This window comes from Syngnathus leptorhynchus, chromosome 1, assembly GCF_054491065.1.
Source record: "Syngnathus leptorhynchus isolate UIUO chromosome 1, UIUO_Slep, whole genome shotgun sequence".
Classification (NCBI taxonomy): domain Eukaryota; kingdom Metazoa; phylum Chordata; class Actinopteri; order Syngnathiformes; family Syngnathidae; genus Syngnathus; species Syngnathus leptorhynchus.
This window is the reverse complement of record NC_141195.1, coordinates 21,575,450-21,602,827: the sequence shown is the minus strand read 5'-3', so window position 1 is coordinate 21,602,827 and position 27,378 is coordinate 21,575,450. Positions and strand designations below refer to the sequence as shown.

General features: G+C 44.2%; 2 protein-coding genes across 3 annotated transcripts; both read right to left on the bottom strand.

Annotated features, from left to right (window-relative positions):
• Window positions 1-15: 15 nt before the first annotated feature.
• On the bottom strand, window positions 16-10,944 carry LOC147062674 (sodium/potassium-transporting ATPase subunit alpha-1). The gene is made up of 23 exons (XM_085923368.1): window positions 10,751-10,944; window positions 6,499-6,612; window positions 6,314-6,373; window positions 5,476-5,577; window positions 5,282-5,383; window positions 5,097-5,210; window positions 4,869-5,003; window positions 4,685-4,802; window positions 4,344-4,612; window positions 3,967-4,275; window positions 3,443-3,577; window positions 3,178-3,373; window positions 2,934-3,109; window positions 2,719-2,855; window positions 2,465-2,615; window positions 2,219-2,387; window positions 1,989-2,143; window positions 1,794-1,917; window positions 1,044-1,189; window positions 837-967; window positions 666-767; window positions 496-587; window positions 16-368 (listed from the first exon to the last, which is right to left on the bottom strand). The coding sequence occupies exons 1-23, from the start codon at window positions 10,760-10,762 to the stop codon at window positions 340-342; spliced, it is 3,078 nt and encodes a 1,025-aa protein (XP_085779494.1). The 5' UTR covers window positions 10,763-10,944; the 3' UTR covers window positions 16-339.
• Window positions 10,945-13,067: 2,123 nt separating this feature from the next.
• On the bottom strand, window positions 13,068-25,518 carry LOC147062673 (sodium/potassium-transporting ATPase subunit alpha-1). 2 transcript variants are annotated; one of them, XM_085917034.1, is made up of 23 exons: window positions 25,201-25,518; window positions 22,346-22,456; window positions 20,672-20,731; window positions 19,981-20,082; window positions 19,807-19,908; window positions 19,618-19,731; window positions 19,413-19,547; window positions 19,209-19,326; window positions 18,865-19,133; window positions 18,488-18,796; window positions 17,943-18,077; window positions 17,578-17,770; window positions 17,258-17,433; window positions 17,057-17,193; window positions 15,996-16,146; window positions 15,745-15,913; window positions 15,506-15,660; window positions 15,295-15,418; window positions 15,044-15,189; window positions 14,823-14,953; window positions 14,604-14,705; window positions 14,236-14,327; window positions 13,068-13,218 (listed from the first exon to the last, which is right to left on the bottom strand). In XM_085917034.1, exons 1-23 carry the CDS (start codon window positions 25,252-25,254, stop codon window positions 13,190-13,192), a joined length of 3,114 nt encoding a protein of 1,037 aa, XP_085773160.1. In that variant the 5' UTR covers window positions 25,255-25,518; the 3' UTR covers window positions 13,068-13,189. The 2 variants fall into 2 exon arrangements, with proteins under 2 accessions (XP_085773160.1, XP_085773169.1); XM_085917043.1 differs by lacking the exon at window positions 25,201-25,518 and adding an exon at window positions 22,711-22,922.
• Window positions 25,519-27,378: the final 1,860 nt, after the last annotated feature.

The following is a 27,378-nucleotide window of genomic DNA, read 5'->3' as shown; positions in this document are numbered from 1 at the left end:
ACATGTAGGACCTGACTCAAGCGTATTTTATTGAACATTGATAACTGTTAAAAACATGTATAAAATTGGTCCTGTTTCAGAAACAAGGCACGCATAGTCAGTCAACGTTCAGTGTTCATGTCATTATTAGCGTTTATCATATATCATCAGCACATTCCATCTCAGTGTGTCTATAATAGTAGTATCAAGCATTCACTAATATAAAAACATGTTTCAATGGGGGATTTTTTTTTTTCTCCCCCCCACAGAGGTTAAAATTTTATTCCGAGCAGCAAGACAATATTCATGCAACGATGGGGGTTGGAGGAGAAAATAGGAGCTGACGTGCTCATGGGGTCTTCAATAGTAGGTCTCTTGTTCCACCCAACCTGGAAACACAGGAGGACATATTACCGGGTTGCAATGTCGTAGTTTCTTCAACTTAACATGAGCTCGCAGAAGCGAGCACAAGGATGATGGAACACAAGATAAGCAAGGCACGGTTCCTCAGCTCACCTCCTGGGCTGCGTCTGATGATCAGCTTGCGGATTTCGTCATAGATAAAGATGAGCAGGGAGTATGGGAATGCGCAGAACCACCAGTTGACCCTGGAACAAACATACACAAAGAAATCAGATACTGCGTTGCGAGGCGGGAACGTCGTGAGTCTTTGGCATCCCGTTCACCTGAGAGGGTACATTCTTAGAGCCACATCCATGCCGGGGCAGTAGGAGAGTAAGGCAGCCAGGGCAGTCTCCTCAAACAGCCCAAAGATCAAGATCTTGTTCCTGTATGATGTAAAAGAAGATTGACGTTCTCATGTTCAAGTGGTTTCTTGTTTGAAGTATTCCACTAACCTCATTCCCTGCTGGAAGACAGAGTTCCTCCTGGTCTTGCAGATGATCAGATCAGCCCACTGTACGATGACGATGCTGGCAAAGAAGGCGGTGTGGCAGGTGAACTCGACGATCTTTCTCTGCTCGTACGTCTGCGCACACACACACAGGCGGCAAAATGACGACGGGCAATGTCGGAGGTCACCGTGCGAATGTGATTGGACGTACCCATTGCTGCCCGTAACTGTCTTCCAAATCGTTGCAGTACTTGTTGTCCCAGGACACACGGATGCCCAACAATGTGCGAGGCAGAAAGCCGTTCTCGGCCAAGATCACAAAGTAGGTGAAGAAACCCGCAAGGGCCTGGATCATGCCTGCGAGGGTCAACATGATTGGAGAACGACGACATTACCTCATTGTCACGAGGAAAATACTTCAGAAACCTCTGATGGCGACAGAGCTTGAAACTAAATTTGAGATCAATACCTAATTCTATTCAGCCATTAGTCTGGAGTTCCTTAGAACAAATTTAGACAAAACATTTGTCATTCTACAGATAACCGAGTCAATGGATCCATTGTGACGTTAAGTTGAAAACAATCCTAAATCCTCCAGTCGATAAATTACGAGATAGCGACGAGATGAAGAACAGTGGACTTGTCCATTCGGGGTAATTGTTTAAACATGAAAATACACTAAATTATTTTCATAAAATAATATGATGACTCCACAGTCCTATTGTGTGTTTGTATTTATTTTTTTATAGTTTAGGCCACTCAATCAAGCAGGTCAAAGCTATTCCTGGCTTCATTACGGAACATAACACTGATGTCTCATAACTCAAACGCATGGTTCTCTTTCAGCGTGAGCTTGTTCCTGGTTTATGTTTCACGTCTATTTATTCCAGAAGACCTAGATACTTAACCACCAGAAAAAAAATCTCAAGGACACAGTGGAGATCCTTGGTTTGACATTTACCGATCTGTCCGTAGGCGATGCTGATGAGTCGCTCATTCACCAGTTTGTCAGTTTTGGGATTTCTGGGTTGCCTCTTCATGATGTCGCTCTCAGCTGCTTCATAAGCCAGTGAGATGGCAGGAACCTGAAAGGCGGTATACGATATTTAGCTATGCTAAGTCACAGACACGACACCGCTTGATGTCAGACACCCACCATGTCAGTTCCCAGGTCGATACAAAGGATGGTGACGGTACCCAGAGGTAGAGGGATGCTGGCAATAATGAAGAGGAGGAAGGGGGTGATCTCAGGAATGTTACTGGTCAGAGTGTAAGCGATGGACTTCTTCAAGTTGTCAAAAATCAAACGCCCTGATGAGTAGGACAAAAACATGTCAATGGCGCTAATAAGAATGTTTGGCACAAACAGTTCAGAGGCAACGTTACCTTCTTCAACCCCCGTAACAATGGAAGCAAAGTTGTCATCCAGCAGGATCATGTCAGCCGCCTGCTTGGAGACGTCCGATCCGGCAATTCCCATGGCGACGCCGATGTCGGCCTTCTTCAGAGCCGGAGAGTCGTTGACGCCGTCCCCCGTCACGGCAACGATGGCTCCCTGTATGGCGACGAGCGAACGATAGGAGCTGTCGGCACCTTAGCGAGAATTGTTACGCGTACGACTGAATGTCTGACCTGTCGCTGGCAGCCCTCCACAATGATTAGCTTCTGTTGCGGGGAGGTTCTGGCAAAGACAATCTCGGTGTGGTACTTCAGGATGTCATCAAGCTGCTCTGAGCTCAAGTCTTTTAGGTCTCCTCCATGGACAACACAGGCTTTAGCATCCCTGAAGCAAATTTTAGGTCACTTTCTTTTCAGTTGTGATTGAAAAGATGACAACCTTCTGGCACTACAACTGATCAAATATAGTAATTTCCCTCAATCAGTACCTCGGGTTGACTTCATTGATTGGAATGTTGAGACGAGCAGCAATATCCTCCACAGTCTCATTGCCTTCAGAAATGATGCCGACACCCTTAGCGATGGCCTTAGCTGTGATTGGATGATCCCCCGTCACCATGATCACCTGAAATTAAAGCCTCGAGTTAACTTTGAATTATATTGAGAAAGCTTTATCGGTAGTAAGTGAGCAATGAAAGCGAACCTTGATTCCAGCGCTCCTGCATTTGCCGACGGCATCTGGCACAGCTGCTCGAGGCGGGTCAATCATGGATATGAGGCCGATGAAGCACAGCTTCTCAGTGGGGAAGTTGACCTCATCGGTGTCGAAAGCAAAGCCTTCCGGGAACTGCTCATCGGGCAAATTAAAATGGCAGAAACCTACCAAAAAAATGGTCATGAGTCTTTCAACTGCACGATGAGTTGAGCAAACTTCCACTGATCCTTACCGAGCACTCTCTCTCCCAAACCTCCCAATTCGAGGTAGGCATTCTGGAAGGCGTCCTTCATCTCGTCATCCAGAGGTTGCTCTTTGCCCTGGATCATGATGGAAGAGCAACGGTCCAAAATCCTCTCAGGGGCACCTTTCATAACCAGCAGATGGCTGGACTCATTTTCAGTTGGGATATTCTTGTGGATGGAAAGCTGGGAAACAAACGTGTCACCGTTTAGGCTCTTCTAATCTTCTAATTGTTATTCTTTTTCGGACGGTACCTGGTACTTGTTGGTGGAGTTGAAAGGAATCTCTGCAATCTTGCTATTTTTCTCCCTCATTTCTTGGACGGATCCACAGCAGAGCTCAATACATTTCAGAAGGGCAGACTCTGAAGCATCACCAGCCACATCTCTCTAGAGGAAAAACCATTGAGCACCTCCCGTTAGCCCCGAGTGCAAGCCGTTCAGTTTGCCTTTCGGAAAGGCTAAACGTCCATAAAGAAAGGAAAGCCTATGGGCTTATTTCTTTACTGTCTTATCCACCGGGGAGAATGAAAGTAGCAAACACACATGGTTGGAGTACTAATCTTAGGTCTGTTATGAGACAGAAGTGAAGCCAAGAAAAATAAACAGTGGCGAGAACATTGTTTGCTACGCTAAGTCGGCAGTTCTAAATCAGTATCTCTTAATTGCCGCCAAAATAAAAGAGCAAGCTGTGTATATTTGTCGGAGAACATAATTATATCCCTCATGAATAGGCATCATTGATACGTTGCCATTTTGAGCTAACAATGAAATGAAACCTTTAGGATGGGAATGTTGCTCTGCTCTGCCAGGAAGACAGCACGGTTACAGAGTCCGGCGATTCTGGCCAGGGCAGCCCAGGTGGCGGAGCTCTTGTCAAAGGATGTCCCGCTTTGGTTCTCAGTCGTGTCCGCCTCATGGATCTGGTTGTCAAACCACATGTGGGCAACCGTCATCCTGTTTTGGGTCAAGGTGCCAGTCTTGTCTGAGCAGATGGTGGAGGTGGAGCCCAGAGTCTCGACGGCTTCCAGATTCTTCACCAAGCAGTTCTTCTTGGCCATACGCTTGGCAGTCAGAGTCAGACATACCTAAAGACAAGAAGCCGATTAGATGCGAGAGAGAGCCCACTAAGGTCGGGCAAAGGCTTGGGACTCACAGTGACGGTAGCCAAAAGACCCTCCGGCACGTTGGCCACGATGATGCCAATGAGGAAGATGACGGCTTCCAACCATGAGTACCCCAGAATGAGAGATAGCACAAAGAAGGAGACGCCCAGGAAGACGGCTACGCCAGTGATGAGTTGGATGAAGTGCTCAATCTCAATGGAGATGGGAGTGCGCCCAACTTCGAGTCCTGACGCAAGCGTGGCGATGCGACCCATGACAGTCCGGTCACCGGTGCTGATCACAATGCCTCGAGCAGTTCCTGTCGACGTGAACAAAGTTCAAGTTTCCGTGCTTTGGAGCGTTTATTGCTTGACGTAACCTTCCGACATACCTTCGACACAGTTGGTGGAGAAGAAAGCAATGTTCCTGGTCTCTAGCGGGTTCTCATTGGAGAAATCTGGAGTACGTGTCTGCGGCTCCGATTCCCCCGTCAGAGAAGAGTTGTCCACCTGAGAATCGTCACATTGCCTGTGAATGAGGAGTTAATTCCACATTTCTGCTGTCCCTCTTTTTACCTTGCAGCCATGGGCGGAAATGATTCGCAGGTCGGCAGGAATGCGGTCACCGCCTTTCACCTCGACTAAATCGCCAACGACTACTTCTTCTGCATTAATGTTCTTCTTTTCACCATCGCGGACAACCAGTGCTTGCTTTCAGACACACATGACAGACTCAGTCAATTATGAGAGATTTGGAAGATTTAAGAGAGACTGTGGAAAATAAGACAAGAAATAAAAACCCACCTGAGGGACCAGGTTTTTGAAGGAGTCCATGATCTTTGAGCTCTTGGCCTCTTGATAGTAGGAGAAGCAACCAGTGATGATGACGACAGCAGAGAGCACAACACCCAAGTACAACTGCAAAATATTTTTGACATCAAGACTTCCACACCACAACAACAATAGAAATGCTTTCATGCTTTCATTACATTATCATTGGCCGGGTCATCCTCCATGGCGGCCTGGATACCGTAAGCCAGGAAGCAAAGGACGGCCCCGGTCCACAGGAGCATGGAGAAACCTCCAAACATCTGCATGAAGCCAAGTCATGAAAAAAATGGATGCATTATTTTTTAACTAAACTAGGACGTAAAGTCCAAGCACGTTTGAAGCAAGATGTTACCTGTTTACAGAACTTGACCCACTCTGGGGTGGTGGGGGGAGGTGTGAGGGCATTGGGACCATCTCGGGCCAGATTCTCAGCCGCCTTGGCATTAGTCAAACCCTAATGAGGCACGAAGACGAGTCAAGTTAGAAAGCATAAACGTCACTATGCTTCGTCCTCTTCTGTAAACAACCATAAAGAACTCAACTAGCTCAGTGTGAACACACAAATGTATATCCAGGGAGACCAAAGATGATTTACCTAGCGACAGAAAAGGGTCATCCCCTTCATGAGCGCATAGAAAAATGTAGAGGGAGATGATAAAATAGGGTCACCAAACCCCCCCCCAAAAAAATCAGGGCAGAGGGTGTTTTCTATGGCTAATAAATAATTCATGATTCATTAGCACTGCACACACATGCAGAGCCTGAAGACCCCACGTTTAAAGGCACTGATTAACTATTCTGCTTGATCTTCACTGCATGAGCCGGAGAACATTTGCATGAACAAAAACTCTAGCTGGGGCGAACACAATTAGGCAGGCTGGTGGTCGGGATGCATAAATGCAAATTGTCCCAAATGTAAAATTTGTTTTAGATTAACATTGCATAGTAATAAATCTAAAAATGTATATCCATCCATAATAAATACAAATGAATAAATAAATAATCAATAAATATGTGCCGCATCACTCAGTGTGTTGAAGAACCCTTCACCAATTTTTCACTCCATCATTTCGGCGGCTGGACCTGCCGTCGTTTTATGGCTTTATCCTTTTCTCAGCTCTGGCACATATCAATGACGCGGAAGCAGAGGAGGTGCAACTTGAAATCAAGTGGAAGGTCGCACATCTTACATTGCTCAAATCTGTTCCATATTTGCGATTCAGCTCATCCAGAGTCAGCTTGTGATCATCCTGCAAACAAAACAAAAAAAAAGGCTTTTTTTATTGGCTGAAAACGTTCCAAATGGTCTTGGCCGGTGAGGACGGAGTCTCCATAGAAACTGTCCAGAGATTCCTTGGCTCAATTACACACTCACCATGTCCACTTCCTTTTTGAGTTCATCCATGTCTTTCTCCTTCTTCTTGCCCTTTCCCTTCTTCTTGCCTCCCTGCTCGGAGGTGGCCGCCAGCTCATACTGCTCTCGTCCTTCCTGGAATCACAAAGGGGCAGTGGAAAGAAAGTGTGTGAGCAACTTGCCATAAAGCAGAAGACATCAAGAAGACATCAAGACTGTGGATGAGCGTGAGCCTGCGGTGCCTGCCGGTGACGTCACTCTTAATTTGAAATCCACCTAAGAGACACTTTCCAGTCGCTACAGCAATATCACGACAAGCCAACGCCAATTAGCAGTTAAGGCTCATCTATAATTCAAAGGGGATGAGAGGCACTAGCATGTTAGCGGAGAAAGTGCACGTGACTGCTTACGAACCATTTGTTCACCTAGCGAAGCATTCACCTTCCTTGCGATATTTTGCACTTGAGTTTTAACACTAAATCCCGCACACGTCCTTGGTCATGGAAATATGTAAACTAATAATGTTTCCAAAAGTTTCCCAGGGAGTTGTTGGAACAGAGTGTGTGATCTCAGCACATGTTATTATTGCATGCACCCTAACCCCTTCACCCCCCGGTTAGCTAAGCTGGGAAAACACTGGTCCTGCATCACTACGGTCAGATCTTAGCCTCTGGACATCGAAAGGGTCCTCAGGGGCCATCTGGCTTTAGATAAATAATCCCACAGCAGTTCAGATGCTGAAACTGGTTGATTTCTAACAGGTTCAGTGTCTACAAAAATTGATTTGTGTCAATAAAAGTAGTTATAGTCAGTGATGTTGAGAAATAGATAATACCCTTTGGACATCACAGGCCAAATCAAAGTCATGGTTTCTTTCCCTCTGAGGGCTTTTCTGGCGGCATGTGAATTTTTTTTTTTCAATTTGTTTTTCAAATTCTTTATTATATACTTTTCTAACAACAAATTTAAATCAAAATTTTAAAAAAATCATGCAAATAAATTAATGTGTTTGGCAAAAAAAAAAATATTGTAAAGTGAACAAAAACTGCAATTTTGATGCAGATTTTCTGCCAACCTGAAAAGAACCATAAACTAAAAACACCACTTGCTTTAATGGGCCACTATAAATGATGTGGCGGGCTGGGTACGGCCCGCTGGCCACGTGTTTGCCACCAGTGCTTTTACAAGGATGAATGATGCCTTAAGTTATAGATTTGCACATTTGTCTCGGAGGGAAATAAAATGACTTTTTTAACCCGTGTGCAATATTTGATCATTTTCTGGACATTTTTCTTATTAATGAGCGCATACGTTCGAGAAAAAAAAAATTCATCACATATCTTATCAAATACATCTTTATTTAGATAGTGCTTTCACCGGAACGAAGTGCTTTACAAAAACAAAAAAATAATCCCAAAAAAAAATCTCACATGGCAATCATACAAACAAAAATAACAATCCCTCCATATGCAAGCAGAATTCCCATGAATGGACCTTACTGACATCAGATACCTGAGCTGTTCATTCAGCTGTGCTGAACAATGTGAGCGAACACGGCAACGCGCACGCGCTGCTGGGACTTTGCCCGGTTGCCATCGGTGACCAAAGCCACGCCTCTGGAGAGATGCAAATGGCCAAGTCCACCACATGTGTTAACCCCTCCCCCTTCTACTTCCCTTCAGCCCTTCAGAAAGAAGACAAGTGCACCGAGTTTTGACACTCACCTCACGTCCTGTGCAACTTTCACTACCGTGCATTCAAAACAAAAGAGGCCGGATGAATCGATGGTCCTTGTTGTTGGACGGGCAGCTTGACGGCAACGAGATTTACACGAGCCGAGCTTTCAAACCAGCCACGTCGTACCATAGAAACCAACCTCCAAAATCTTCTTGCCATCAGCCGGCATTTCATTGACGGTCAAGGACTATGAATGAAGCAAAGAAAAAACGGTCCCCTTTTCCCACGCTTTTTCCAACTCGCTCTTGGCTGAGAGAGATGGGAAAGTCAGAGCGAGGCGGCACGTAGGACACAGCAGGAGGGGGACAGAGGAGTGTGTGGACAGTCACAGATGAGAAAAAAAAAGTTGTGCTGAACTTACAATGACTGCAAAGTGGAAGGAATGTTAAACCCCCTGGGGAGTTGTGTGGGCAGACTGATCAGGTAGAAAAAGAATGAAAAACAATGGAGGTAATCGTGTAGTTAGGGTGCCCCTTCGGACGAGACTAAATGCTGGATCAGTGGCGAAAAATAACAAGCGCTCAGCCAATTCGATGGGCCGTAATGTCTTCAAATTGAATCAAAGCTGCTTTTCGGTCCAATAAGAGCCTCAAAGATTAAAGTCAAGAGCGCAGAATCTTGTGGAATCGCTCCACGCCGTCCGGCCAACTTTATCTAGGGGGAAGACTTTCTGCAGTCGGGAACATTGTGTCCAGTCATCCAGAAAAGTACAAGGAAGGTCAGGGGTCACTAATGTCTGCTCAAAAACACACTTCTCGTTGATGGGCTGCGACATGCTGGTCATAGAATAGCCAGATTAAGATTCGGATGAAACAAAAGGCGCTTCGACAATCTTGAAGTGATTATTTCCAAGGCTCTTGTATGGTGCACATGTTTGTGATGTTGAAAATGACATCTCCACAAAAGAACAACAGGGCATCTCAATCAAAGGTGCTTGTCATGATCCAAGAGAGAGCCGACAACATATGAGCATCTAATTGCAGCTTGTCGCAGTAGAGGGAGATATTGTATTCAACCTCTGAAGAAAAGGACTTTAAAAAAAAAAAAGGGAATGAAAATTTTGACAAAGTTTGACATTTTCATTTGTTTCTTATTTATAAAAACAGTCTTTATGATTTGACAGTAATAATGACCTGAGGGGATCAACTAAATAAAACCGCAGTCATCCGCCTCTAATTTGATGTTATCGGTTTGAATTTGTATTTTTTTTGTTAAGCAGTGATTGTGTGACGAGACATGAGGTCAAGCTGATTTATTGTTTTTCCTCAGGCGTGGTGGTTTCTTGTAAATCCAAACTCATGTTTATCAAGTCAAAATGACAATTCTGAAAATAAATCATGTTATCTGCATTTTAGCTCTCACCTCATTTTTCAAATAATCAATCTCACAGCGTGCATAAAATCAAAGTAGGGCAGCCCTTTTATCGGATCTTTCCATGGCGGCAATGCGGTAACTGGTTGTCTCCTTACATCGCCACACACTCCTCATCAACTCCTTCTCAGCTCATCTGTTTATTACAACTTGAGGCAGATGTGGGGGGAAACAAAAGAAAAAGCTCAGGCGAGTATCATCTCCAACATGGAGAGGTCCTAGAAACAACAATCCTCTCCTCTGGCTCTGACCACCTGCCTCTTCACACCAGGAGAGCCGAGCGGCACCGATCATCTTTTCCACGTGTGGCAGCTATTTGAGAAAACCGAGGTGAAGAGACTGTGGGGATGAGGATGGGGGGGGGGGGGGGGGGGGGCAGGGTTTGCCTTTCAGCAACTATGGGAACCAAGAAAAAATACCAGCAGCTATTGGCCAAGATCGGAGCAAATACAAATTTGCGGGAGCATCATGCAGAGAGACCAGGAAGAAGAAAAGGGAGGGGAGGCTTAAAGACGCCAATCTGGTCGACAGCTCCCCTTGTTTTTTTTTCTCCTCAAGCACCTCCACATCCCTCGGGCTGAATCGATAATGAGTTTCAGTGGTGCGCAGCGTGGTGGGGTGTGGCAGAGCTCGACACTTCCACAGCAACTTCATCAAAAACAATGTTGAGCGAACAGGTAGACAGAGTCCATCGCTACCCTCTCAATGGAAATCAAATGTCAACAAAACGATGTCAAACATTTCATATTGTGAGGATGAGCACGAGTAAAATATCTGAGATGCGCAGATGGGACTTTACATAAAGTTGGGCAATAAAAAGGTGAGCACGTCCCTCCCATTAGAAAATAACAGCTGCGCCAAATATGCAACGCTTAAAGAATCAGAATATTTCTGGCACGGAGAAATAAACAGAAAGCCAAAGTTGCTCAGCATCAGTATTCAGCCACATCCCCGTTACGCAACATGAGCGCTTCGTGATGCAAAATTATGTTAAACGCTGCGAGGCGATGAAAACAACACGGAAGTGTCTGGACACAAAAAAAAAAAAAATCAACAAGATCGTCGCTCGACTAATGGCAATATTGGGCGTTAATTGATAACCACTTGTTTGAATGCATCTTTTGGATTCAGGGGAGGGGAGAAAAAAAAGATTTGCACTACTCACTCCTCTTCCCATGGCTGATGAGATAAATCTTCCCTCTTAAATAAAAATTCACACGGAGAAATCCACCTTAAAATAAAATTCAGTGAAACACATTAAAATAAATTAAAATCATGCAATTTTCCCTCCAAATGCTCTGCACGTGTTGCTCCTCTCTGCGAGCTCGAAAGCGGCCGCGCTCAATGTCCCATACTTATAGACGGCGTTCCTTCCATTGTGACGTCATGCTCCTTGCCATGACAACCCCACGGATGAGGGCGGGGCGTCCTCATTTATTGGGCGTTTTTCTTGCTCTAATCTATCTCTATCTATCCATATCCTTTTTTTTTTCAGCTTGCCTTGCAATCAGAATAGACTTTATTTATCATGGATGAGGAAAACAATGCACTCAAGTAGAAGTAATTCACTTTTTTTGTATGTATTTGCAAACACGTAATGTATGTAAAAATATGTTTAGAGTCATCGTGTGCGCACCTACCACACACAGTGACTGATTCATCCACACCTCACCCGGTTTGACAGCTGGTGTGCATGGCGCTTTGCGTGCAGCCAGCTTGCTTGTTTCCAAATTCTCATTCACACGTTGATGAGCAATTTTCTCTTTTGTGACACGAAAAAGTGGCATCGAACGGAATTTGTCATACACACACACACGCACGCACACATGGATTGGCCCCTTTTGGATGTGGGGCCCACTTGGCATATCCGCGGTTCTCCTCCCCTGACAAGTGGAGCCCCTGCTCATTGTTTCTTCAAACAGGATTCTCTGGCTCGCTGCCTCGGTTGGGAGCGCTATGCTGGCTTCAGTATGTTCAGTCCACTTTTGTCACCCTTCCTGAGATCCAATTGGTTAGAGATTAAAACACACTGCAGCCAATACCGCTGACAAACTATGCAAGCAGAGCCTGGTGGCCCATTTCTTGTTGCCTTGTGTTGGAGCGCGCGCGCGCGCACAGTAGCCCGCTGTTCAGCTTTTTCTGAAACGGACTGTGTTTCTGATACTTCGCCGTGGACTTCACAATGAAGCTTGGGACACTGGAAACTTCAAACTTCCTAAATCACCAAATGACCAAACAAAAGCCCTGGTGGACTGAAGGCACAGATTGGTGCGCAGCAGCAGCTCTGTGCGCGTGCACGTGCGCGTGTTTGTGAGCTCTTATTTTCGTTTTGCGTTTGCATCCTCGCATGTGCGATCGGTGTCGCTTGCGTGTTGTTAGTTTTGCTCTATAAATAGCATAGATTTTATTTAGATGTTGGAAGGAGAGAGTCTGAAAGGGGGGGGGGGGGTTCTCAAATGAGTTGCCATAGCAACAGGCACGTTCTGGTGCTTGTGAACGGAGGATGAAGGCATGATAATGTCGACCTGGTCGCTCTCTCTCCTTTTCTCTCTTTCTCTCCCTCTCTCCGCCCCCCATAGTTGAATTGTTTATTGGCATGAGAATTTGTCAGGAATATTTGTAGCAAAGCATCAACAAAAACACATCCGCAGCCAAACTGAGGCCATTATTTTCTTCTATCCGTCTTTTTTTTTAATGTTTCTTTTATGGCACAGACTGCTAAAATGTTGCCTCAGGGGGTTGTCTGGCACCACTAGGCATCATTGTTGAGTCTCCTCAGTTATTCACCATTAGGCTACAAACTTCTACTAAAACCGACACCGTTTCTTTTTCAGAATCTTGAATTAGAATATTTCTTTTTGGAGCTAGTGGTGAATTTTTGTCACTAAAGTATTGAAAAAAAACCCCAAAAAAAACACCATTTAGCTGCATATGTCAACCACTGCCTTTCATAACTGATTACAAAAACGATCACCCTTCCCTTGATATTATTCTTATTATTTTATTCTTATTATTTTCTTATTATTATCCAGACTCTCAAGTTGCAATCATTTCCCTGTCAGTATGCATGAACATGCAAAGGCTACACAGACGAGAGGAGTGAAGGATCCTTAATGATGACCAAGGTAAACAGAGAGTCGATGGTTGCGTCTCTGTTCATTTTCACTGAGGGCCTCGTTGCATCAATGTTCAACAGTGTGACCCTTTTGCAAACACAGGCTCTTGAGATAATGGACACACACACACAATGCTCTGACATACTCTTACTCTTTCTGGTCGTGCTAGATAACGCTGACACGATTGACAGATGGAATGATTAGTGGACTAGCAGAATCTCACTCAGTTAATGTTTCGTTTAAATACTCTGTTTGCTGAGCTCTAACTTTGCGGACAATTCCAGGAGGCTGAAAATCTATTTGCTGGTGCAGTTTCCACATGACAGATCAAGCACAAATAAAAGCATAAATAAGTCTCAAGTAGCCTTGTTACATAATAGTTGAGTGTTGTTTATTGACATGTAATCAAGAAATTAATTTATTGATGGAATCTGTGTGTTGCCTCATACTAGTATGTAACATGGCAGTACATAACGTTCAACTCTGGCTCAGTAGTACGTCTCCTGCTCCACCCAACCTGGAAATCAAAGGAGACACAATTAGCCTCTTTGCCAGAGAGTCGTTCAGAGAGGATTCTCCATGGATGCACGATAATTATCGACCAGGTAATTATGGGGCTGATATTAGGAATTATGATGTCATATCAATAAATGTGATCACATTATAGCAAAAACAGATTAATAAAATAAAAATCGAGAAGTTATTTCCTTCAGGTGTGCATAAAGTACGGCTACCTCATAATAAAAAATAAATAAGTACGTTATTGATTTTCGTATGGGTCTTGAAAAGCAATTCAACAGTTTGAAAAAAAAGCTCACTCCTGGTTTCTATAAAAAAAAAATACAGTATATATCAGCATCATCTTATTGTGAATGTGGCAGCCATTACTGTTACAGTTCAGAAAAGATTAGCGAATGTTGCGTGAATCCCCGAGTTAATGACGACATCCTCGAGTTAAAAAAAATCAAATTTTGTTGAGCCTCTTACATAGCAAACGTTTTAACCTGTATGAATGTTAAGCTGTGCCAGATATGCTTTGGGTGCAATTGTGACAGAGTCACATTGTTCAACATGGATGAGCAGCACTCACCCATGTATGTTGCAAGGCTCAGATGGAGTACACACACACACAAACACACACACTCAAAACACAGCTGCATTCTCCTAAGCCCGCACACAGGTTCTTCCCGCATACAGGTTCTACGAGTTTTGCTCAGGCGGTGGGTAGATTCAAGCATCACCAATGGCTGAGTTGAGAGTTCAAATCCCACAAGGACCCCACCATCTGCCGCGGCTCGCTGACCCGCATTGAGGCATTGAATGATATAAATGCATGCACATATTGGGTCAGCCTCGTTCTGAATGCTGATGTCAGTCCAGTAGGAAAAGTAGCTCCTCGCTCTTTCAGAGCATTATAAAAACTACCCTTCGTCTTGCTACCAAGAGAGGATGACAAACTATAACCTCGCTTCTTTGCTAAATGTGTGGAATGCTATTAAAGTGCGTGCAGATAGAAGAGGATAAATAGTCTTACCGCCTGGGTTGCGTCTGAGAATGTATCTTCTTGCTTCATCATAGAGGAAGATAAGCAGTGAATAGGGGAAGGCGCAGAACCACCAAGTCGGCCTGAGGTCATGGAACAGGAAGGCAGAGAAGTTAGGGTGGATGGATGGATGGATGGATGGGTTAGGGGTGGGTAGGTGGGTAGGTGGGGGATGGATGGATGGATGGATGGATGGATGGATGGATGGATGGATGGATGGATGGATGGATGGATTGATTAGGGTTGGATGGATGGGTTAGGGGTGGGTGGGTAGGTGGGTGGATGGATGGATGGATGGATGGATGGATGGATGGATGGATGGATGGATGGATGGGCAATGATTGTGCATATTTACTCACTTGAGTGGGTACATTCTTAGGGCAACGTCCATGCCAGGGCAGTATGACAGGAAAGCAGCCAGGGCTGTCTCTTCAAACAGTCCAAAGATAAGGATGCGGTTCCTAAGATCAAAAACAATCAACAGTTATTTCCCATGTTTGATTTTGTGCTGTTGATGCTACAAGTTTTTTTTTTCCCAGATGAAACATCTCGGTTCCATCACACCACCATGAACGTACTTCATGCCTTGCTGCAGGATAGAGTTCCTCCTTGTCTTGCAGATGATCAAATCGGCCCATTGCACAATGACGATACTTGCGAAAAAGGACGTGTGGCAGGTGAACTCGATAATCTTCCTACGCTCATATGTCTGGATAAAAAAATCATATAAAAAAATTGTTTAGCCTCTTTCTGACCACATTTGTCATTTTAGGCGCTGCCTTCTATGAGAACCACTGACCCATTGCTGTCCGTAGCTGTCCTCCAGGTCATTTACATATTTGTCATCCCAGAGAACTCGAATGCCAAGTAAGTCCATCGGCAGGAAGCCGTTTTCGGCCAAGATCACAAAGTATGTGAAGAAGCCCGCTGTGGCTTGCATCATACCTAGTGGAGGATCAAGAGTACTCAACTAAAGAACTGCGATAAAAAAACACTGCAGGTGAGCTTCCTGTCTGGGACGGGCAAGCTGGGCATTGATAATAAATGTACCGATTTGTCCGTAGGCAATGCTGATGAGCCTCTCGTTCACCAGTTTGTCTGTTTTGGGGTTTCTGGGCTGCCTCTTCATGATATCGCTCTCAGCTGCTTCGTAAGCCAGTGAGATAGCCGGGACCTGTCGGGTTGGGAACAATGTTACTTATCTGGGCACAAACGCCAAGGCATTGTGACCAAAGTTGACCGAAAGATATTCGACACCCACCATGTCGGTTCCCAGGTCAATACAGAGGATGGTGACGGTTCCCAGAGGCAGAGGGATATTGGCAATAATAAAGAGGAGGAAAGGCGAAATCTCAGGGATGTTGCTGGTTAGTGTGTAGGCGATGGACTTCTTCAAGTTGTCAAAGATCAGGCGGCCTGACCAAAGTAATACAAGCACAAATATTACTCGATAAGAAAGGAGTTAAATTTAGATAGGTTGTCTTAAAAACGCCACAGTACCTTCTTCAACTCCAGTAACAATGGAAGCGAAGTTGTCATCCAGCAGGATCATGTCAGCCGCCTGCTTGGAGACGTCCGATCCGGCAATCCCCATGGCGACGCCGATGTCGGCTTTCTTCAGAGCCGGAGAGTCGTTGACGCCGTCGCCGGTCACGGCAACGATGGCTCCCTGTATGGCGACGAGCGAACGACAAGAGCTGTCAACAACTTTGCATGAATTGTTGTCACGCGTACGTACGACAATGTCTGACCTGTCGCTGGCAACCCTCCACAATGATTAGCTTCTGTTGCGGGGAGGTTCTGGCAAAGACAATCTCGGTGTGGTGCTTGAGGATGTCATCCAGTTGCTCTGAGGTCATATCCTTCAGCTCACCACCGTGGACAACACAGGCCTTAGCATCCCTGAACAGGAAGTCAAAGTAGTTTTAGTTGACATCCTAGTTTGGTTCAGTTAACCACAATACTCATGTTTCCATTTTATAGGTTTGGAACATAATTTATGTGAATATTCCAGGCTATTTTTACTGGTTGACAGAATTGTCATTTCTGAATTGTCAATGGGAAACGTAAAAAAAAAAAAATGGAGGTTGATTCTGAAGCACCAAGAATGAGTGACAGATCTACCAGTTGAGGAACATTGCAGAAAGAAAATAATATAAACTAGACATTTTTGACAAAATGTGCAAATACAAAAATTTGGGGAAGAAAAAACTGAACAGAGAAAAAAACTTGTGAGCAACCCCACAAACATTGATGCTGAATCACTTTGTACTCTTGAGTGGCAGTTGCGGTGTTTTATCTCACTGACATAAGTCTCTTTCGCACAAACCCTCGAAGACGAAGGTTTCAGATCTTTTCAGCGGCTGTCCCGAATCTCAGATAGCTAAACAAAATGGCCGTAGAAGTCGACCCAGCTATTTGCCAGTTTCTGAGATCGTATCAGATTTGCAACAAAGGTGCCGGGTTTTGTGTCCTTCTTTGGAGCGTTCACTCTGAAAGGGACACAGTGACTAAAAGCCAGCTCACCTCAGATGAGCCAATTTACTGAAAAAGCAGGCTACAAATCTTTACAATAAAATATTTTGTCCGTACCTAGGGCGGCGAAGTTAGGAATTCTAGAGGCACAAGCGGAATGATAAATGTGTTTGTGAACGTGAAGATTTATTTGTCTGCAATGACTCGGGGGTAGAAGCATTTATGCTGAGTGCAGTGCAGACAGTGATTTAAAGATCAGCTTAAGCAAGATGATGTATTTGAATGCCGTGAGGATTTCCAAATGCCAACGGTCACAAGGTCTGAGGTGGGTACAAACCTGGGGTTGACCTCGGATATTGGAACGTTCAAGCGAGTCGCAATATCTTCAACTGTCTCATTGCCTTCAGAGATGATGCCCACACCCTTGGCGATGGCCTTGGCTGTGATTGGATGATCGCCTGTTACCATGATAACCTTTGGGAGGAGAGAAAAGTATGGTCATTGATAGAAAGAGATACAATTGGTCGGCAAGTTTTACCTTGATGCCGGCGCTTCTGCATTTTCCAACAGCATCTGGCACGGCGGCACGAGGAGGATCAATCATGGACATGAGGCCAATGAAGCATAACTTCTCAGTCGGAAAGTTGACCTCTTCGGTGTCAAACGCAAAGCCTTCAGGGAACTGGTCATCGGGCAAATTGAAATGGCAGAAACCTAGAAAAAGGCCGATGTGAATTTTTAATTGTACATACATTTTTGTATGTATTTTTGGTGTTTTTGGAGCGATGTAGAATATTCAAGTACTACTTATCCGGAGTCCATTCCTGACTTTAGGATTTTGATCTACCAAGGACTTACCGAGCACTCTCTCTCCAAGTCCTCCTAGCTCAACGTAGGCATTCTGGAAAGCGTCTTTCATTTCCTCATCCAGTGTCTGCTCTTTGCCGTGCATCATGATGGTGGAGCAGCGATCCAAAATTCTCTCTGGGGCACCCTTCATGACCAGCAGATGTTTGCTCTCTCCAGGGGTTGAGTTCTTATGGATGGAGAGCTGCAAATCGAGTCAGGTAAACACAAATATAAAACTCGAATGAGAAGTTCACCAAGACACAAGAAATGTAAAACAGATCGAAAAATTGTATCACAAAGATATAAAGATATAAAGACTCCATCCGCTAGGGGGCGTAGGTGAGTAGCTTATGGGCACTTTTTTTGCTGTTTACCTGGTACTTGTTGGTGGAGTTGAAGGGGATTTCAGCAACCTTTTGGTATTTTTCTCGTATGCTTTTGACCGAGCCACAGCACAACTCAATGCATTTGAGCAGAGCAGCCTCCGAGGCATCTCCAGCCACGTCCCTCTGTCAATCGAAAGTAGTCAGATCAGTAAACACGTTACAAGCACCACGGGGTTCTTCCGCACAGTTTGGTGGCGCTCATTAAAGAATTGATCTGCATATCTGCCAAGTAGCAAAAGTTATTTATGAAAACATTTCAAGCTTTCATGAAAATTTGTTGCATAGTTGATTTGTTGTGGGCGTTTTTATTTGCTAGCTCATACTGCGGAGAAACTCACTGAGTCTTTTTAATTTCATCAAAACCTTCATATGAATGACATGTCTTCTCAACCAATTAATTAAGCATGACATAATAAGAAAGCATATTTTTTTGTCTCGTATCAGAGGTCAACTATTCAGTTTTTGTTGCAGCAGTGAACTAAACCAAAACGTTCAGGATCTGACAAAGTGATGAAACCAAAACAAGTTAATACCTTTAGGATGGGAATGTTGCTCTGCTCTGCCAAGAAGACAGCACGGTTACAGAGTCCGGCAATTCTGGCCAGGGCAGCCCAGGACTCAGAGCTTCTGTCAAAAGATGTCCCGCTCTGGTTTTCAGTCGTGTCCGCCTCGTGTATCTGGTTGTCGAACCACATGTGAGCAACCGTCATCCTGTTTTGGGTCAAGGTGCCAGTCTTGTCTGAGCAGATGGTGGAAGTGGAGCCCAGAGTCTCGACGGCTTCCAGATTCTTCACCAAGCAGTTCTTCTTGGCCATACGCTTGGCAGTCAAAGTTAGACATACCTAAAGACGAGAAGCCGATTAGATGCGAGAGCGAGCCCACTGAGGTTGGGCAAAGGCTTGGGACTCACAGTGACGGTAGCCAAAAGACCCTCCGGCACGTTGGCCACGATGATGCCAATGAGGAAGATGACGGCTTCCAGCCAGCCGTACCCGAGAATGAGGGATAGGATGAAAAAGGACACACCCAGGAAAACAGCCACGCCAGTGATGATGTGGATGAAATGCTCGATCTCGACGGCAATGGGAGTTTTGCCGCCTTCTAGACTTGACGCTAAGGTGGCAATGCGACCCATGACGGTGCGGTCTCCGGTATTGATGACGATTCCTCTGGCCGTGCCTGAATAAAGACTTTCAAAAGTCATTCAATGTTCTCAAAACGAATAACTTACTGGTGGTTTATCAGAAGCGAGACCTTCAATGCAGTTGGTAGAGAAGAAAGCAATATTCCTGGTCTCCAGTGGGTTGTCATTAGAGAAGTCTGGAGTACGGGTCTGTGGCTCGGATTCACCGGTCAAAGAGGAATTGTCCACCTGGATGGGCGAAACAAACCAAATTATGTTGGCTGCTCCCAAGCAGCATACCAAACAAATGTCTGTTTCCAGAGATGAATAACAACCTTGCAACCATGGGCAGAGATGATTCGCAGATCCGCCGGAATCCTGTCTCCACCTTTAACCTCCACCAAGTCTCCCGCCACCACCTCCTCTGCATTTATGTTGTTCTTCTCTCCGTCACGGATAACCAAGGCTTGCTACAAACCAGTTTATATTTAGAGGCATATCACTTTGTGATTACTATGATGTGGATTAGCTAAAGCTCACCTGTGGGACCAGATTTTTGAAGGACTCCATGATCTTGGAGCTCTTGGCCTCTTGGTAGTAGGAGAAGCAACCGGTGATGATGACGACGGCAGAAAGCACAACACCCAGGTACAACTACAAGAACAAGACTGGTTCAACAAACTGTCCCAAAAATAAACATGACTGTCACACTCACAAAGACTGTTTTACGTTATCATTGGCGGGTTCATCTTCGGATGCCGCCTGGATGCCGTAAGCAAGGAAGCAGAGGATGGCTCCAATCCAGAGAAGCATTGAGAAACCTCCAAAAAGCTGGCAAGGAGATATTCACAATAAACACAGTGGCCAAATGGTGAACGCTGAATTCATATGAATTAATTTTACCTGTCGACAGAACTTCACCCACTCGGGGGTAGTGGGTGGCGGCGTCAGAGCGTTCGGACCATCCCGGAGAAGAATCTCCTTTGCTTTGGAGGAGGACAGACCCTAAATACAATCGTAAAGATAAGAAAGAATACATGAATCAAACGAGGGAGTATATGCAAGCTGGGGATTCATGCTCGGTTGATTTAAAAAAAAAAATGCATAGAAGGTGCTGTGTCCAAAATTACATGTGTGAAAGTGGCAAGGAGAGAGAGGTTGTGCTATTCCGGAGCAGAATGTACTCAGACTCTCAGTCAAGGTCATGTTTTTGTAGTAAAGAAAAAAAAAAAGTGGGAGTTGACAAAGTCAATGAGAATGAAGACTTTGTTTAGGGGAAAACTGAGACAGATCAAGTTTCAGTAGATAATCAACATGAGTTCAGTGTCTGCTCTATGTGAGGTTATATTGTGTCTTGTCATCAGATCCTATTCAAGCACTGCCAGGTCACCTTTAAGCTAAACTGAAATTTGTTTGACAAAATTCATCAGGAAATTGCTCAATTGAAAGCAGCCATGGACATGAAGATGTAAATTACTCTTCCCTACACGGATACATAATGATCAAGTCTAATAATATGTCAATCTATTTTTTTACCGTTGTTTTATTTCATTTCATTTTATTACAATATTCATAACACACAATGAAAACTTACCCTGGCGAGGTCGGTTCCGTACTTCCTATGAAGCTCATCCAAGGTGAGCTTGTGATCATCCTAGAGAAGAAGAGGGACAATGAAATTTTCAGTGAGAAAGAAGAGAAAAATCCACCATCATGTCTCCAAGAGGGAACTCAAAGACGAAAATAGGAAATATGGATCTACAGAATACAATACAATTTGAAGATGAGTCCATGAATAAAAGTGTCTGCTGCATATTGAAAAGTCTAACGTGTGGGCGAAGCTGCAAGAAGTCAGAAATGGTCAGCTGAAGAATATCAGCTGCTCTGCAAGGTTGCTTGTGTACATTTAACAATAGCCGCGTCAACGTGGTTTATGGACTGTTTCACGTGTTGACTTAGTAAAAGTGATGTAACCAAGTGCAATACGAATGAACAAGAAGGTGTGACGCTCATGCATGCATGCACCTACGCAGAATTTGTGTTTCAACACCCACCAGGAAAAACCCAAATAAAATTTACATGATGAACTACCGGTACTGTATCTGACTCTGACTTCCAAATTCGACAGGCATTCAAAATATGTTTCAAAGTTCAAGCAGGACTAAAAAGTCCAACTCAGCCTGAGTTCCGTTTCAGACTTTTGCATTGTTGGATATGTGAAGAAAGACATAATCATTAACAGCTTCGTCATTGTTTCACTACTGCTGCCATTGTTTCTTGACTTCAACAAAGATCGGGAGGATCGGACGTGACGCCACGCTGTTGATACAGTCCTTATGGTACGGCTCTGTGCTTCGAGGACTTTGAGACACGCCGAAGCTCATAATCATTAATATTTCACCCATAGAGCTAATTTATGACCTTTTATGTTACCGACGGAGCAATTTGTAACCTTTTGTTGCTCTTTCAATAACGATTGCCGGTAACAATGGAACAATGCGTACGGAAGTTGATCTTAACAAGCACTCATCAGCGTGACCTTGTCAGACAAGACAATTGAACAAACATTAATTAAACAAATAGTTTTAACACTTTACGTTATCTGATTGGGAGTTGGACTGTTAAAAGTTTACATTCATTAGATAGTTTGGGCAAACGACCACATCTTGACCTGACCTAGTTGAAGGACATTGTCATATCTGAAGGTCACACTGTCCTTCATTGTTCCAAACACAGATAGAAGATTTGCAAAGCTCCTCCTACCTAGCAAATAGTCCACTAAGGCTGCAGAATGGCGAACGCAACTTCTCTCTCAAGTCATTTTCTTCTTGAGACTTAAGAGAATTTGAAAGCATATTCATACTGGGGGGGAAACCAAAAGGCTAAAATGTCAATTTTGTGCAACAACACTGTGCAGCAACACTTCAATTTGCACAAGTTTGCACTTCTGTGGCAAAAAAGCGCCCATAATGGTTATTCCTGCTTCCCTCCGAGAAGATTTAATAACTCACAGCGCGAAATGACTAACACATCACGGCGACTGTGTCTGTTAGCAAAAGCAGCTCTTGTGAAATTGAGGGCACACAGCCTCCTTTCATGTGACGCGAGGTCAAAATCGAGTGTTTGTCCGGGCCACGGCGCTTACTAACCAATGGCAGCCGACGGCGGCGTGACAGAGCCTAAGTCGGGTCATGCGTCCAAGGCGGTCTTGCTTTGCGGGTTCACAAAGGTCGCTACATTTTTCCGGCCATTTACGCGGAGAACTCACCAGATCCACTTCTTTCTTTAGGTCATCCATATCCTTTTTTTCTTTCGCCTTCTTGTTTTTCTTGCTGTTGCCATCAGACGTGGCGGCGAGTTTGTACTCATCTTTCCCTCTCTGGATCAAAAGGATAAAAAGGACAAAATGAGTCTACCTGTAAGTGAGGTGAAAAAAAGTCTGCCTCTTTCTTACTCAAACAAACTCAAACAAACATGTGCTAATCATTTCTTAAATGTCAGTCAGTCAGCAAGTACTGTGAAAAGACTCGCATGACTGAAAGCAAAATTTAGCCTCAACTTCATCTCAAAGTGAACCACAAGACTTCAACAAAACTAGGCCAGAGCATGTGAGCAACAAGTTCCAATACTTACTCCCAGCCCCATGCTTGCAGTGTCAGTCCGAGAGCAGCCAATCCAATTGTCTTTAACTTTATCTTGCCTACTCCGCCTCTCTCTCTCTCTCTCGCTCTCTCTCTCTCACACACACACACACACTCTCCCGCTTCTCTCTCTCTCTCCCCCTCTCTGCAAGCCTGACGTATTCCTCCCTTGCCCAAGCAGAGAAGATAGGCGGCTTCAAATTAGCATACCTTTATACCTACCTGCCAGGCAAAAGGGGGGTCAGAGGAGGAGTTTGGACCAAGGAGGAGACCGAAGGGGGTTGGTTGCGTGGGGGTTGGGGGGGTGGCTGAAACCGAACAGGTGAGTAGTAGCGGTAGCCTTTAAAGCAGCTGGGTGGGGACTTAACGGCAAAGTACGGAAGAGAAACTTGCCCTTCATTTGCTCCTTACTCTTTGGCCCAATTGAGGCCTCCTTTCACTCAAGGTTAGTCAGAGGTAAAAGTCCTGAGAGCTTAAGCGTTTGAATGACAAAGGCTATAAGAGACTAAAGGGGAGAAGGTCACTTTCCATGTCGGGGGTCAGAGGTCGAAACTGAGTTTTGCTACTAAGCTGAGATAAGATCAAATGCAAAGCTTATGTGGTGAACGTGGTGATATACCTGAACCTGACATGGCAGGAGAGGTTTGAGGTCTGTTTCAAAAAAGCAGTTTAGTACCAACAGATGTTTACAAAAAATAAAATAAAAAGTTGATTAAACTAGTACTCTGGAACGATAGATTGGTTTTGTGTTAAAGCGGAGTTGCTGCGAAGAAAGGAAACCTGTACAGGAAGTAGATGGTTTGTTTGCTTAGCAGGAAGCCGTAAAGCTGAGAAGAGCGCGCTTTAATGACTGACTGAGAAACGCTGTGTCCCAGAAACATCCTTGAAAACGTTTCCGCATACAAAGGCTGGATAGTTAATGAATATTATGACATTCCAACATGGTGGATGTGCAAGGTTCCCTGATCTTAGCGCCCACATAGAATCAATCTTTCCAACTCGGTCTTCATTTATTCCAGCCATTTTTTCCAATAGCCAGAATCAAGCAACCATGCTTGCTGAGGAATTGGCAACACTTGGTATAAGTGACCCCTGATCGAGTCCAATATGAAACTAAGAAGCTTCTGTTACTGTTCAGTGAAGCCGGCAAGGAGGAAAGGTTGTCCTTGTTCGTTGCTGGTGGAGGGAAAGAAGGAGGGAGGCAGGGGGAAGGGCTGGAAGTGTTTGTAGTAAACGTCAAACTGTTTACGGTCACACACTTGTGGAGGGGTGGGGGAGGGGTCGGGGGGGAGGGGGGGGGGAAGGATTTGGCTGCATAACCTGTTTAAGGCTGCAGGACGGTTGTCTCATTTAAAATCTTGTGACACAGAGCCAACAAAAATGATGTAGCCAACGCAGTTAAAAAGCGCCAAAAGGAGCCAGACTTCTGAATTATAATGCCAGCAGCTCTTTGCAGAACAATAAGACCCCCGTGCAGGAACAGGTTTGGGAAAACTGGAGTTCTCTGGGATGCTAATGTGCTTCACAACAGACCAAGTCGTACATGTGCAGCTCATATCCTCTTTTTGACAAAAGAGCACGCCCTCTTTCAAACCACGCGGGAGCCGTGACGCTTTCCAGGCTTTTTATTTTCACTCATTGAGGAATTTGCAGGCCAAAGCCCCAAACCATATTTGTCGCAGCGGATGGCGTGAGGACCGGTTGTGGGTTGTGTTTAACCCTAAACAAAGCCTTCCACCCAGAGCTAGCATGTAAGCTAACAATGTGCCCTCTACGCAGAGCTATCTTGTAAGCTAACAATGTGCCCTTCGCGGGATCACAGCTGTGAATAAATGTCCAGTTTACAATACAAGGTTTCATCCACGAGCTGAAATACTGGCATGTTCTGGACTTTGTACCACGGGAGGCGTATAGACCTTTAAAATGTTTAATAATCAAACCAAAGTTTCTACGTTTTACAACTTTGTGATAGAGGCTAGCCACTGATTGACTATAACCGTGATCAACGGCAGATTAGGCCCGCTAAACCTCGAGTGTGTGTCACAATTGAATGACAATGAAAGATTTCTGTTTAGTGTCCTACTTTTGAATTTTTATACGGTACAGAAACGTTCACGACATTCCTCATCCTGGGGAAACATCTCAAGGACTTTTATTTATAATCAGGATGTTTTTTTTTCTCCGAGAATGTATAAAGCTTACGAACAATCGCCGCCATTGTTTTGAAGGCAAAAAGAGCTTCCATTGTGTTAGTTTTACTTGAATATCTGGCGGGGGAGGGGGTATTAAGAACTGGGTGGTTCTCAGCCTCTTGTGTTAAGATGGCGAGTGAATGTCAAGTATATTTTTAGACTTTAAACAGAAAGAGATGTCCCATTCTGAAAGTGTGACTCGCACATGAATTCACGTGAGAGAAAACAGAAGTAAGGCCATCCGAGGATGTCCCAACATCTTGCGGAAATGATTCAAGTAATATTCTTACCCTTTGATTATTGCGCAGACTATCCTGTCTTTCGTCCAACAGAGACTTTTGCATGGCTGCTCTAAATTCCCAGCCTTGGTGTTTGTGTCACGCTGAGAAATGAGAAATAATGGAATGTTGGCTCTTATTTGTCGAAAGGTTGAAATGTTTCAGCACGGCAGATGATTGAATAAAGTTCATGCTGGGATCAAGGGAGGGGGGAAAAAAAAGGATCCAGAAACACACGAAGAGCTTAAAACCAAGATCAAAAGTTCAAGCAATGGTAACCAAGCTAAAGGCTAAGCTCAGTGTCTCGTACAAATTCCTTTTCATCTATTCATATATTTTTCTGTAAACATAAAAAGAGTGATTCACTCGTCGATATTTTTGTGACTGGTCGTTCCTTGAAACAGTCTCAATTACTATGTATGCTTTGTTCTTTATTATGTCACCTTTATTATGTCGTATAGGTTTGATGTCTCACGACATACAAAGTAACGACAAAAAGCAGGAAGAAACAAGTTTCCTTCTGGGTCCAAATCTGCTCCTGGTAATTTTCTTTTTTAAATGGAGAATTTTCTTAAATTTATTCTTCGAGAGCTTCTTAACTCATTCACTGCCAGCACAGTTAAAATGGAGATTTGAGGTCTATAGTCGTCAATGGGAGTGAATGAGTTAACATCTTGTAATTTATATCCGATAATATGATTGCAGTATACAGCTGTAAGAAACAATTTTAGATAATTGTCTTTATCATGACACGGTTAAGAATGTCTCATGGAATGTTTTAGAGCAAACAAATGCCACCCAATGTTTTGTGTATTATTGGATTTAAGAGCAAATGTTCTGAGCTAACATGTAAACGTTTGATCATTTGTACGGAAAGGAAATGTTAACGTAGCCTAAATCCTGCATCACACGTTGGTCTTCCGCTTCATATAATCAGAGAGAGTAAATGGGATTTGAATTGTTGATGGGTTCAAACAATGCAATGAATGAAAAGGATTGTGAAACCGTCATTCAGAACAGGTCCCTAATCTGATCTGGGATTATACGGCCACAATTAGAGAAGACTTTTGAATTTGGGCAGCATGCTGGCACAGTGGCTAGCATGTTTAGCCTCAAAATCCAAATCCCAACTCGGGCCCCCAGTTGGGCATTCCAGCTTCTTCCCACATTCCAAAACCATGCATGGTCGCTTCAATAAGGACTCGGCGAAAGGTTGTGTATTAATAAATTACTTGCTCTGCAATTTAATGGCAACCAGTCAAGGGAGTGCCCCCACCTGTTGCCCAATGTCAGATGGGCGTGGCCTAACGAAACACAAGCGCTAGCCTATAGAAAATAAACCGATGGATTTTAAATTTGACGACGTGAATCGGAAGGAGCACTTATTGGTATCACTGTCACATTCTTGTGTCAATATTAACAATTAAGATAATAATTCTAGACAAGCAGGTTAGTCTGTCAGAGGCAACAAGACTATTTGTCCTCCTGCCAATGTGGAATTATACAAGTCACAAAGCTTGTGCGTTATGTGCAAGTGCATAAGCAGCGCCATGAAAAAAAAAAAAAAAAAAAGCTTGGCGGTGGGGCCAGGGCCACCAGCCGCCGACATTAACAAAGAGGTACTGTCTTCGTTTTGCTTCTCAGACACTGCTACGTGAGGCAACTGAGCATTACATGAGTCTATTTCAAAATCTCATGAATGTGCTCATTTCCACCGCAAACTAATAAAAGTCCTGCTTTCTAAACCAAAGTGGCGCACTGCTTTCCTGACAGATAACAGAAATGAACTCAAGTCACTCGACATTTTCTAACATCCACCAGCTTCGTGACATCATCGTGTTACAATGGAAGACAACTAACTCAAGATGATTCCGGCAAACTATTGTCATTTTAGGCCAAATTTGGTGTGCTCACCTTTGTTGTTGACAGTAAGGACTGCGTTGAGTTATTTTGTGCTGTGATAAGATTGTGCATCATTCATTCAGTGGGCAACGACACTGAAAATAACATACAACACGTTTCCTTGACTCATCTCCTGACGTCTTTGTACAGTGTGTTCAGTGCTTTGTGTCCTAATCTCATGATTTTTTCACTCTGTCTTGTGTCCTCATTAGATTATATGCGCTCATCTCTCTTTGTCCTGTGTCCCAAGTCTTCATCCCTCTCAGTCCCGTGCAGCCTTTCTGTCAT